This window comes from Sarcophilus harrisii, chromosome 3 (genome assembly GCF_902635505.1).
Source record: "Sarcophilus harrisii chromosome 3, mSarHar1.11, whole genome shotgun sequence".
NCBI classification, from domain to species: domain Eukaryota; kingdom Metazoa; phylum Chordata; class Mammalia; order Dasyuromorphia; family Dasyuridae; genus Sarcophilus; species Sarcophilus harrisii.
Window position 1 is genome coordinate 511,199,790 of NC_045428.1, and position 14,684 is coordinate 511,214,473.

Here is a 14,684-nt window from a genome sequence, read left to right on the forward strand (position 1 = left end):
TTGTATTTGAATTATAGTTTACCAGAAAACTAAGAAAATTTTTTGTTTTCCCCCAGTGAGGGCCAGTGACTCATAGAAAAGATTGAAGGCTATATTCAAATAACAAAGACCATTAATTTAGCTTATTTGGAATTTTTGTTTGTGAAAAAGAAATGAAACAAATGGCCTCTTTTCTTTTTAAATTAAGACCTGGAGATTCAAAATTTTATGAAAAATATAAATAAAATCATAAATTATATTTCAAGTTTCTATTATGACCAATTAAAAGAAGGGAGATGAGAGTGGTATAAAGGTTGCAGAAGAGGAAACAGAGAAATAGAGAGGTAAAAATCAAATAGAGTGATGAGACATTTTCAAATAATGAAACTGTCATAATTTTCATTTGCCTTTATTTTTATTTTTGATTTTTCTAATGATGTTTCTATTTATTTAATATTTTATTCTCTCCCAGTTACATGCAAAACAATTTTTTAAAGTTTGTTTTTAAAATTCTGAGTTCCAGATTCTCTCTCTTCCAACCTCCTGATCCCCCCCTTGAGAAGGTACATATGAAGTTGCATAAAACATTTCCATAAAATTCACGTTGTGAAAGAAAACAGAGATCTCTATCCTCCTTTCACCCACTCCAAAAAAAAATCTTCAAGAAAAAATTTTCAAGTTTTTAAAAAATATACTTCAATCTAAATTCAGATACAATAGATTTTTTCTCTGGGTATGGATGGCATTTTTTATCATAAGTCCTTCGGAATAGTTTTGAATTAGTGAGAATAGCAAAGTCATTCACAACTTTCACTCCACCATTTTGCTATTACTTTGTATACAGAATATTTCACTTTGCCTGAGTTCATTTACATGTGGCTTTAAAGGCACAAATTGTACTTATAGAAGAAATTTTTCCAATCAATACAGTTGAACATTTTCTACACTGAATGCTCCTGGAACATAGGTATGATGTCTTTTCACAAGTTTTAACTTCCACCAGAATATATATCCTGAACTTTGCCTACACTAAGGGCTTAACATTTATTATTGTTATATAGCAGCTTATCAAGAAATGAAACAGGTCCTTTAAAGAATTATATTTCTTCCCAACTATTCAGACAAGGAATCCTTGACTGGCTATATGGGCTGTTCTAGAGATCAATATATTGGAATAGAGGTGAGAGTCAACAGTTTTTTAAAAGTTACTTCTTAATTTGTTTCTAAATTAAGAATTGGATCTGTACAAGGCTTAATGGTTTCCTACTCTATAAGAATGAAGTTGTAAAATGAATGTTCATCACAGTTCAAATTTTTCCTTTGAATCTTTAATGTGAAAATTCTGTAGGGCTTTTCCCTATGCTTGAGGATTAGTTCATATAAACAATATTGCAATAGTAAAAAAGGTAGACAAGTCATGCATAATGCCATAAAGGTTATTTTCTTTCTTAAAGTCATTATCTGAGTCTTCCTTATTGTTTGACAAAACAATATATCTCCTGGTTTGACAAAAGCTAGATCAGTATGTTATATGTTCTGGCAGGTGCTACTAAACTAAAATGACTTCCTGTAATTAATTTACAAATTAAATGAACATCTTCTAAGTGAGAAATCTTGTGTTAGGCTGAATTGTTGAAGATATAAATATGTATAGGCATATTACTTGGCTAGCTTGCAAATGAGTAGACATAACCATAAGAAGCCTTGCACAAATGATGTTTTTCAGGACACTAAAACATATGTAGGGTGATGGTACTTAACAACAACAACAATCACAACTAACATCTATAATGCACTAACTATATGCCAGAACCTGTGGGAAAGCCCTTTTCCATTATCATTTCATTTGTTCTTAATGCTGGGAGGTAGAATATTATTATTGACAATTTGCAGATGAGGGAAATGAGGGAAATGAAGGAAACTGAGGTTACATGACTTGCCAAGGATCATACTTCCAAATGTATGAATCCAGATTTGAACTCAGACCTTTTTATCTCTAGTCTTAGTTACTCTATTATGCACTTCACTATTCAACTCTCTAAGGATATTTCCCTACTTTCCAGAGAATGCCTTCTTTCAGGAACCTTGTGTTTCTCTAAAGCAGAGGTCAGCAAAATTCTTGGTTTTGTACTGTTTGAGTGCTAATAATAGTTTTGGCATTTTAAAATAAAGTTTTATTTCATATAAAATTGTCAAAAACTATTATTAGCTTGTATTCGTAGCTTGTACAAAAATAGACTGTATTTTGATCCCTACTCCAGAGTAAGACAATTAAAGCCTAACTGCCAAGGTGAAACACAGGATTCTGTCAGTAGTTCAACTCCCAAATCTTCCTTTCTCCCTCATCTCTATTTGAACTCCTGTAGAGGTGAAGGTCAGGATTCTCTGGAGAATGGATACTGCCATATCCTAGAATGATTGTATCAGTGTGGGACTATTCCTTCTTTTATTAACCCTATCCCCATTTCTTATTGAAATTGACCCCAAAACAGTTTTTGTTAGCTGCCATTGTTTGGAAAACAGGAGAGAAAAAAACAAAACAAGGCAAACAGCTACCTAGATCTTAGGCTAACAGAGAATTAGAGAAGAAAAATGTTTTAGAGGCCATTTAATTTAAGATTCTTAGAAGATTGTGGCTGTGGGAGACTTCTTAAGTCATCCAAAAAAATCTATCTCTATCTCTTTGTCTCTGTTTCCTTTACATTTCTTCATTTCCCTTTTTTTCTCTCTATTTTTTCTGTCTGTCTTTATCTCTCCGTACATATTATTGTCAATTTTTATCTTTAATTAACTCCCAAAAGTATGTAGTGTGACTCGGCATAATAATCAACTATACCTGCACCAACTGAATAATGTTACACATTTATGTGTGTGTGACTAATACACTGAAGAGTATTAGTATTCTTCAAATATATGGAGATGCCATTATGATAAATATAACACAAACTCATTGAAAAGCTTATTTAATAAATAGGAAGTTTGTCATTAGACATGTTCTCAATCAATGAAAACTAATAGTAAATTTACTAGCAAATGACAATTTGCATCTTTGCAATTTGCATTTTGGTTTTATAAAGATTTCCTCAAGGACAAAAACTAAAGGTGGTCACCTCTGATCTAGTATAAACATCCTCATTTTATAGAAGAAGAAAGAAGATTCAGATTGGGTAGCACACTTGCTCAAAGTTACCCATAAGGTAAAAGTAGAGGAGAAGCTAGAAGCCAGTTTTTTTTGGTTTTAATATTTTGTTCTTTCTCTAACCCCATTGCTTTTTGTCACCGCACCCATTATCTTCAAGGCGCAGTTTGAGTATTCCTCAATAAATCCTTTCCCAATTACATCACTCTTTTTGGTTCTGTTATAATCATTCCCTACTTTACATTCTCCTCCAATTGTCCTATGGTGTGAGCCATGACTCCTTAAAAAGACCATTTCTGAAGGAGAAGAATCTGGATATCTTCTGATGTCCCCCAGCATCCAGCAGATGGCTGAGCATAGTGTCTCACTCTACTACAGACAATCTCATTACACATCATACCACAGATGTGTAATTCTTTGGATTCTTGCCTTACTCAAAGAAACATGGAATCAAAGATTTAGATCTGACAGAATTTAGAAGTACTCAAGTTCAAACCCCTTACTTAACAGATGAGGAAACTAAAGCTGAAAGAGGGCAAATGACATGCCAAGGGTTACACAGCTATTAAGTATCAGAAGAAGGCTTTTAATTTTGGATTTCCAGACCCCAATTGCAGTAATGTATGAACTATGCCATTAACAAGATGGTTTCCTCAATTTCTCAAAATGCTACTTTTGGCTCCCTTGCTCTTCCCCATATTCATGTCCTGATTTATAGAACCTTAGAACTCTAGAATTTAAGAACTGAAGGTAAACTTCAAGATTGTAAAATCAAACTTTAGTATCTACATCTGTTGGAAGTGAGGACTATATAGGCTACCTAACTTGTCCAAAGTTGCAAAGATAGTTAATATACAAAGTCAAAACCAGAAGCCAGGATTTTTGCTTCCCAGTGTAGTGAACTCCCCAGTATATTTAAGAGCTAACATTTCTAAAACAAAATTTAAAGGAAAAGGAATGAGCATTTACTTATTTAGAGATCTACTATGTCTCGGGCACTATACAAGGTAAGTAGTACAAATCCTATTCCTATTCTGCTGATGAACAATCTGGGGCTCCAGGAAAGTGACTTTTTCAAAGTTTGAGCTGAAACTCAAACCCCTATCTTCCTTGATTGCAAGTCCAGAGGTCTTTTCATTTTACAATGCCTCATCTATTGATCTGCTTACTTCAGATGCTCCTTTGCCTCTTTCATTATAAATTCATACATTTCTCTCTCCACAAGTTTTCCTATTATAGGCTTTCACCAATCTTCCTATTTGCTAACATATGCTCCTCCCACTTAATTTATCCTCAACTTAATTTTGTTTTGTATCATTGAATCATTATATGTCATCTTCCAAGCAAGAAAATAATCCCCGAGGACAGATATAATATTTCACAATTTCTCTCTATTCATAAATCAGACAACATGATGCTGAGCATTGAATATATGTTTTGAAATGCTTATTGCTGGTATGATAAGTAGAAATTCAGAGAATGTTTATAACTAGAGATATGGATACTTTTGAACTATTGAAAGAAATGTGGTCATACAACCCAGTTATTAAAGTCCTGTTCCCATTCAATCTTGTAAAATCTTGACAGTCACCCCAGAAAGTCTGCTTTGGCTGTCTTCTAGTTCTTTGTGACATTCTTCCAAAAACACTATTGTTCTGGAAAGTCCATATACAAATGTGGTTCCTCAATGAGATCGATTTTCTTTCCAAATAACTGTACCCTCGGGTCTTACCTGAGTCTGCCATCCTCTGCTGCAGCTCCTCCTGGTATAATCTTCGTAATAAATATTCCAGGATCATCTCCAATGTGGGGATTATCTGTACCTCCAGCAATGCTGAATCCCAGCCCAGAATTGCCCTGTAAAAACAGTTTAACAGAAACTGAAATGATGTGACTGACCCTGGTTTCTCTAAAGTTTCTCTTTTTCCTCAATGTTATCAACTTGCTATTCTGCTTGGGAAATGGGTGATAATAGTTTTGAACACTGGCTGTCAGCTAACAAATCAGAGGTCAGGGAATAACATTTGACTGAGAGTTTTCTTTTCTCACAGTTCTGAGAGTTATTTGAAAGATAAAAGGGGTACTCATTTCTAGGATGATAGGTATTTAAAAATGTTCATTCTTAAGAAACAGTCAAATGATTTGTTCATAGAGACTTGGCAAGTCCTGTTTTAATATATATTTTGTGGAACCTATATTATTTATGTATGTTCTACAACACTAATAATTCATATTTATGCAATGCTTTCAAGTATGTTGAGCATTTTCTTTACAATATTCCTATGCAACAAGCAGCCCAGGTGAGATTCTTTCTTCTTTCCTATACATTAAGAAAGTGAAGGCAAAGATGTTGGATGATATCCATCATTATATAACTAAGAAGTGGCAACCGATTTACCATCTAGTACTTGTCACCAAACCAAGTTCCTTAAGGACTTCATTTTCCAGTGCCCTCCCTTTGAGATTATTTCAAATTTATTATTTATCTATTTGTGTACATCTATATCTATATCTATATATAGATATAGATATTTGCTTGTCTTTTCTGGTAAACTCTTTGAAAGCAGGAACTCCCCCCTTTTTTATATGTGCTTAGGACTGAATTTAGAATATAGAAGGGACTTAATAAATGTTTGGTGCCTTGTTCTGACTTAACAGAATCAGGGACTTAATAAATGTTTGGTGCCTTGTTCTGACTTAACAGAATCCATCTTCCTTCCCCTAAAGAAGAAAGGTCCCATTAAAATACTACAAATTGCTGAAAAGTATTATGTCAATAAATATTTCTATAATTAGCATAAGAATTCTTATTTACTCTCAGAACTTAATCTGAAAGAGGATATTGTATTCAACATACATTTGCTGATTAATTGGTTGATGAGGGTCTGTTCACAGGCATCAAGAAAACAATATTGTACAGATAAAACTTATAACCAGAATATCAACTGGGGAATTTGATATTATTATAGGATCATTTGAAATTTATCAAATTGTGTAATTCTTTACTTTTTAAGGTTAGTAAAATTAAAAGGGAGTTAACTACAATGAATAACTATAAATTTAAAAATCAATCCTTTTGTATATATAACCATAATATATCTAGCAATCATCATGTATCTATCTATGTGTCTATTTATCACTTTTTTCAAGTCCAGACCTGTGATTTGATCAATATAGTGGACTCCCAGTGAGAAAGCTCCTATCAATAAAGATCACAATAATTCATTAATAATTTATAGTGTTAGAAAGTTATAGAAGTAAAGAATGGAAAGCTATAGAAGAAAATATACAAAACTATAGGAAAGCAGAGGAATGGAGAGACTAATAGACTTGTCCACAATCCATAGAGTTAGACTTGAATATAGATCTTTTTTGCTGATTCCAAGATTTGTCCTTTAAATTTGTTGCCATATATAAAAATGTAGCTTTTTAATTTATAAGGTACCTTTCTTTTTTTCACATTAAATCTTTAAGTAGATGCTATAATCCATATTTTGCCTGTGATTAAACAAAGTAAAAAAGTGCTTCAGGGACATTTCCTGGTTTACACAGTTGATTTTAAAAAAGTGGTAAAATGGGCTGAATTCTATGTATTCTGATTCCAGTTCTACTGTCTATTCTTCCTTTATCATGTTGCCTCTCTAAGAAAGATTAAACTATAGATTATTTTTCAAAAAGAGAAATGAAAACTATCAGTGGACATACATAAAAATCACAAATGATTTAATAATAGGAAAAAATAAGAATAAGAATAACTCATATGGACTTCATACCCATCAAAGTGGAAAAATAATGAGAGATAGAAAAAAAATCTGTGCTGGAGTGCTATGAGAATGCAAATTCACTCATTGAAAAATGAAATTGCACAAATGTCTAGAAAACAATGTGCAGTTCTTTGAAGTCACTAAATTGATCACATTACTAATTTTGCTCCCTGATTTGGATCATATACTTCAGGATCAAATTCAGAAAAAGCCTACGTATGTCCAAAGGTTCATATAAGCATTTTGGAGGCATAGAACAAAAAAATCTAAAACATTGGTAGGAACAATAACCAAACACACACACACACACACACTAAATTAAACAAAAATGACAGTAATAGGTAGCCAAATTCCAGTCAATTATAATAGTTTGTCTCAGTTCCAGAGAACACATAATGAAACATATACCTCTCCTCTCATTAGAGAGATAAGGGATATGGGTATTAAATATCACAAATACATTCATATATTGTTTGATTTTTCACAAATACATTCATATATTTTTTTATTGTTTTGTTTTTGTCAACAAAAGGAAGATTTTGGTGTGGTGGGAGAGGGAATGGTAATACATGAGGAAATGTTTATAAGAAAAGGAAAAAAGTGAAAAGAAACTATAATTTTTTTCCTTTTCTGAAAAGATCAAATTTATGATTCCTGTCAGGCACTTGCATTTTTGTACAAAGCTTCCAAATGGAGTATATAAAATCTTTGTCAAATTCTAGCTCCTTATCAGTTTTATTCTACTGGAAAACAAACTTTCACTTCTCCCATCTGTATTACATATAAATATTTGTAAAAAGCATTTTGGCTAATTGGATAAAGGATCAGTCTTGGAGAAAGAAAGGCCTGAGTTCCAGTCTAGTGTGACTCTAGGAAAGCCAAAAGTATTTCATAAGCACTGAGAGAGCAAAAAACCTCTTTGTAATGAAATCAGAGGTTTGGACCAAAAAGGAAAGAAAACCCAAATAGCATAATGTTCACTTTGGCTTTAAGTATGATAAGAATAAGGACCAGGCCTTGTAAACTGTGTCTCATTCCTCTCTTCGCTGTACTCTGGACTCTGTCTACATGTCCCTTTCCTCTGCATCTTGGAAGCTCACTCCAGCTTTCAAATTCACATCTCTAAACTATCCCTAGCTCCAGCAGATTCTACCTTCCATTGAATGGCTCCTCCATTTGGAGAGGCACCCAGACCATATCTCATTTCTCTGCAAGTTGCACTCCAGACTTGGACTCCCCTTCTTCTCCCTATATACCTTCACCTCTTAGCTTCCTTTTATATATCATCTTCCTGCTTTGGAAGGTAAGCTCAAGGGCAGGAATTGTCTTTCTGCTTGTCTTTTTATTCCCATTTGATTAGCTTGGTGCCTGTCACATAGTTAACCATATAGCTTAATACCTATGGTTGTTGACTGGCAATCTCTTCAGGAGATGTGTATTATTATACACTGAGTTATAAAAATCTAATCTCTCTGAGAACAAAAATATTTCATTCTTTATATGCAGTTCGTTAGTGCCCAACAAACACACAATAAGCACTAAATAATTGTTTGTTGACTGATTTAATCAAACGTCATTAAGTATCTGAGACAAGCACTGAGAAATATAGATAAGACATAGACTGTTCTCAAGTAATTTATTACACAAAGACAAATAAAAGCAGAAATCTGAGGATAGAGTGATCACTTTTAACTGGCAAGAAAGGTATTGTGGGGAGGTGATGTCAAAGCCCATATTTACCAAATGAACACAACTGCAATATTATTCCTACTGCCATGCAGGCAGAATTTAAGTGGAAGTTGCCCTAGGTTCTATAGAGGAAAGCCTGAGATCAGTGGCATTTTTGTCTTATTCTAAAGGTACATTGTTGAGTTTAGAAAGTTTCAGTTAAATCCAACAAATCAAAAATCATTTATGAAGCATTTGCTATGTGATAGTCACTTTGCTGGACATTGGAAATACAAATAGTTCATCAATGATCTTACATTCTAATGGAGGAAAACAACACATGAGAAAAGTCTGGAAAGTGGAGCAGAAGGGAAAGTGCTAGATATCAAGCATCATGGAAAAGTCCTTAGTGAAAGCTGGTGGAAATTAAGAGATGGCTGGTATGTGTGCTTTCCATAAAAGCAGTTTCTGGAAGGAGCCATTCAAACAGAGGGAAGGGCCTCAGGGGGTGGAAAGAGAAAGAGAGCTGTAGATTAATTTGCTTGGCAGATTACAGATATAGTGGACATAGCCACTCATATGGACTTCATAGCCATCAATATCTACTACTCTTAAGATGGATTCATTTGGCACAAAATGTGGTGACTGAATTACAGTTTCCCACTTTTTTGCATTGTGGATGCCTTTGGCAGTTTATTGAAACCTATAAATCTTTTCTCAGAATGATGATTTTACATAATTGAAAGAAATGTCAATTTTCACTTAAACAGTGAAAATAAAGATGTGTTTTTTCCATCCAAGTTCACAGCCCTTCTGTCCTCCCTTATCTATGGACTTCAGGTTACGATTCTCTGGACTAGGTGAATTCCAAGGTTCCTTCCAATCTTAAATCTTGGGATTATTTGAAATGATTGATAGACTTACCTTACTACTCTTCATCCCCACACCTAACACATATGCAGAACCTATTCTGAAGTATGAATGTTTCTGGCAAGCAGTGACAGAAAGGAACTCTACGGCAGTTACAGAGTTAATGCAGCATGTGTTTCAAATTACAATGTGTTCAAAGAGCTTTTCTGTTTTTTAAATAAAGTTTGGCAGCCAGATGGATTCTGCCGCATCATCATAGCTCTTTAGAGAAGGCTCATCTAAATTCTAAGAGGAAGTAATTTAAAAGGCTTTCACACCTTCCCTTATTACTTCCAACACCTTTCCTCTCTAGTCCCTCTTCACTGCCTTCCTTCTCAGCACTGACAAACCACTGTTGAGGGGAGGGAGACATAGCTAGAAAGGGGGAAAAAAATCCCTGCAAGCTCTCCATAGACGAATCATTGCCATTCCCTAACAATCACCCAAAGACAGGTGTCAGCTGCTCTGAGAGATCACCAGATTTCTTCCTTAGGGAGCAATCTCTCCAAGCAGCAAGGAAGCCCCCTGGGCTGATATCCTGAGATTCAAGAAATTGTTGCCAATTTACAGAGCTGTGATCCCTGACCTGATCAACAGGAATTGCAAGCTGTCAGAGTAGTAAGATCAATTTTTGTGTACATTTCCCAGTAGGTATGCTCTTTCAGTCAGATATAATCTGTGACTGATGAGTGGGTTGGCAGCCCCTTCTCCTTAGCATAGCTTTCAAATTTAAGCTTATTTGGTGACAGCCCGTATGAAGTATGAGCAAGTTACTGACGGACATGGCTTATTGAATTGACATCACCTAGGAGGATCTTTCGATTACGGAAAAGGACAATGACCATCATCATAATGACTGACTCAGTATTCTAGTGAGGAAAAAAAAAAGTTGTGTTTCTGAACTTTTAAACTATGTATTCAAATCCCATCTGTGACTGTTTCTGCTTTGCCATGGACAAGCCACTCAAACTCACTGTATATTAGTTAGCAATTTAAAATTATAAACTATAAAGGAAGGTCAGGATCTGTGGCCAATGAAATTATAAGTCTTTGGTGAAGTGATCCTTAGGGAACAACTTTCTCCTACTCAAAATTTATTCTAAAAAACAATTTTATTATGCACAACCATTTAGGAAGTATGTTGATGTTTTAAAACCTATCCAGAAGATGGTAGGAAAGGTAAGCAAACTTGAAACCAAGTTGCATAAAGATAAGGGGTGTTTCACCTAGAAAAGGGATGATTTAGTTGGGAGAAGGGGTTAATGGTATGATTATTTCATTTGAAGTGCTGTTATGTGGAAGCAGACTAGTTTTTTTAGGATCTGTATGGCAGAACCAAGACAATGAACAAAAGATAAAGGGAAGAAGATGACAGCTCACTAGAAGTAAAAAAAGAAAAAAGAAAAATCCAAGCTGCCCACAAAGGAAATGGCTACCTCTTTGGAGGTTGGAGTTCATGCCACAAAAAAGGTTAAGAAATCTTATTTTAGACATTGCTTCCAGATAAAATGAAGAATCATTTTAGATAATAAAAAGATTTACATATAGCTAGAAAAGCCAAATGCTTGACTACAGGGTATGTGTGTGAGAATTTTTTTTAAAGAAAAGATATTAACTGGTAAATATTAAATAACAGTTCTTAACCATTTCTGTGTCACAATCTACACTCATTCTCTTATGAAGGCTATGGATTCCTTCTCGTAATTACTTTTAATGCATAAAATAAAATATTTAGAATTATAAAGAAAATCAAAGAATAGTGAAAATAAAGAGAAGGCTTTTTTTCAACCATATTCATAAATCCCCCTGACATCTGTTTGTGAGACAGAGTCCCTGTATCTGGAGGTCTTTAAGAGAAGTGGGTGATTACTGATTAGATTCTGTATACCAAAATACTGTTTAGGTACAGTTTGACTTAGATGATCTCTGAGTTCCAGTCCAACTCTGACATTCTATAATTCTAGAGAATAATTCTGGGAAAACTTAAAACAAAAAAGACAGCATATTTTGTTGATAGGTATTTTCAGCATGCACCCTCTCCCTATTCCATTCCATCCTAATGAAGCCTTTTTCATTAATTTTGTAATTTGTGGATAGGGCCTTATATTTTGACATTACTTTGTGAAGACACTGACACAGTGTTTTGCCAACCCAAGAAAAAAGGATGAAAAATCATTATGGTGTTGGTGAATGATGATAAAGATATGCAAACAAATCACTGGGTTTTCAAAGGAAAGATTTCATATACAATCTCAGTGTGAGAAAGTACCACTGAGGATGTTCAATCCAACCAATATCTGAATAAGAATTCCTTCTATGATAGGACTGAAAAAATCCTAAGTCTTCACTTAAAGCCCCCAGTAAGGGGGAACCTTCTATCTTCCAAAGCAGTGCTATATAAACAATATACTGCTCTAATTGCTAGAATGTTTTTCCCACTTCTTTTTATTTCAGGGATATTTTAATTTTATTATACTTTCTACCCCACTGCTTCTTCTTTTGTCCACTTGTTTTGACCAGTCAGTCAAAAAATAGGTACTAAGCCAACCATATAAGGCACTGGGCTAAGTACCATATATACCAAAAGAGGTGAAAAAAATGGTCCCCATCCTAAAGGAGTTCACAATCTAATGGGGGAGACAAGAAACAAGCAAAAATGTATAAATAAGCTTACAAAAAAACAAATAGGAATTAATTTTAAGAGGGAAGGGACTACAACTAATAGGGGTTGGGAAAGGCTTCCTGTCAAAGACAAAATTTTAGTTGAGACTTGAAGGAAACCAGGTAAGCAAGTACACAATTGAGAAGGGAGAGCAATCTAGGCATGAGAGAAAGCCAGAGAAAATGGCCAGAGCTAAGACAGAACATCTTGTTCATGGAGGCTAATGCCACTGAATTGAAGAGTATGTATTAGGGAATAAGGCATAAAATGGCTAGCAAGATAGAAGGCTAGGTTAAAAGGAGCTTTGAATGCCAAACAGGATTTTGTATTAGATCTTAGAAGATAAATAAAAACATTTTCCATGACCATTTGACAAAGAAAACATCCTCTGCACTGGGATACATGATGGAGAGAGGAAGAATTCTGAGGCTCCTTCTATTTCTGTATTTATGATCTTAAGCAAGAAAACATTTCTGAGGTCTTCAAGTGCTATGTATGAGAATTTTAGATTAGATTAATTATTATGAAGAGAGAATTGAAACTAATTAGTCATTAATTTACTTATTCAGTGCTATACTAATCAAACTACCAAATAATTATTTTATATAGTTAGAGAAAATAATAAAATTCATCTGGAAGAACAAAAGGTCAAGAATATCAAGGAAATCAATGAAAAAAAAAGTGAAGGAAGGCAGCCAAACAGTAATTTCAAATTACTTTATATGTAAATTATCAAAATAATTTGGTACTGGTTTAAAAAATAGAGTGGTAGATCAGTGGAATAGATTACCCACAGAATACACAATAGTAAATGATCACAGTAATCTAGTATTTGGTAAACCCAAAGATCCAAGCTTTTAGAGCAAGAATTTTTTCCCTTTTGCTCTGATTTTTCTCTTCCAAAATGATTCATAAAGTAATGTGTATTAAAAATAAACTAACTCCAATAAAAAAAAAACTCTAAAAAAAATCACTGTTGATTAGAGGAATTAAAATAATGCTGAAGTACCATTTCATGGCTATCAGATTAGCTAACATGACATAAAAAAAATGATAAATGCTGAAGGTGAAATAGAAAAAATATATACACTAATGCACCACAATGGAGTTGTGGATTGATCTAACCATTCTGAAGAATAATTTCAGACTGTACCCAAAGAGCTATAAAGTTGCATACCCTTTAACCCAGAATTACCATTACTGGGTCTATATCCCAAAGAGATCAAAGAAAAAAGGAAAAGAATCTATATTTATTTAGATACAAATGTGTGTATGTATATGTATGTATATATATATGTGTATATATATATATGTATATATATATATATATATATATATATATGTATGTGTGTGTGTGTGTGTGTGTGTGTGTGTATGGCAAAGAATTGGAAGTTAAAAGATGACCATCAATTAGGGAATGGCTAAACAAATTATAATACGTGATGATGTTAGAATATTATTGTACTGTAAAAAATAATGATTAAAATGGTTTCAAAAAACCTAAGAAGACATATAAACTGATACAAAGTCAAATGAGTGGACCCAGGACAGTGTACACAATAACAGCACTATTGTATAGTGATCTAAGAAAAACTTAGGCACTCTTGAATGCATACTTTTTTTTAACTTTATTTTTCTTGTTTTTTATTATTTGTTTTTTCTAAGAGGGCTAATGTAGAAATGTGTTTTGAATGACTCCTCATCTATAAGTGATATTACATTGCTTGCCTTCTCAAAGGCTAAAGGAGAGGCTGGAAATAGAAAGAGAATCTGGAATTCAAAATTAAAAAAAATAAAAAGAAATGAAACATTTGAGAAACAATATCTAAAATAAGATTTTTTAATCTTTTGGTTTTTTCTGGAAGTCTGGTGAAATCTATGGATCCCTTTTTTGGAATGTTTTTAAATGTGTAAAATGTAATACAAGAGGATGCCAATTATATTGAAATACTATGTTTATATATATATATTCATGTTTGTGAATATATATACATATGTTAAATATTAATATTTATAGATAACATGTATGTATGTAATGTGAGGATGTATGTATGTGGATGTAACTGTGGTTTTAAATTCCAATTTTGCCAAATGCTACAAAGACAAGTCACTTGATCATTCTGAGTTTTAGATACATCATCCACAAAATGTGGGAATTAACATTTATACTATGTATTTTACATATGTGTGTGGGGAAGGAATAGATTAAAACATTTGAGAAATGTAAGCTCCATAAAAGAACTGACAAATTATTTCAGATAATAATCATTACACAGATGCCTAGAAAACTAAATTGAACTGCCTCTGCATGTTCAATACTTGAGTGTAAGATGAAGGGAACTTTCTTTTTTTTACATAACCAATATTATCTTTATTTTTAAATATGCATGTATGTGTATGTATATATATATATGTATATGTATATGTATATATGTATGTATAATTGCACCAACACATCCCAACAACATTTAAATATGCTGGATTCCAATTTAAGAAGATTTGAATAATCTTACCTCAAATATTAAATAGGGTCCTTACCTTCAAAAACTTCACAATTTCAGTA

The 14,684-nt window shown here is 33.3% G+C and overlaps 1 protein-coding gene across 7 annotated transcripts in view; it reads right to left on the bottom strand.

Annotated features, from left to right (window-relative positions):
* DLG2 (discs large MAGUK scaffold protein 2) overlaps positions 1-14,684 on the bottom strand; it is a 1,520,398-nt gene that overhangs the window by 735,531 nt on the left and 770,183 nt on the right. For all 7 annotated transcript variants that reach the window (XM_031963714.1, XM_031963717.1, XM_031963716.1 and 4 more), the window contains one exon: positions 4,851-4,975. In XM_031963714.1, the coding sequence (XP_031819574.1) occupies positions 4,851-4,975 (125 nt within the window). The remainder of the gene's footprint in view (positions 1-4,850; positions 4,976-14,684) is intronic.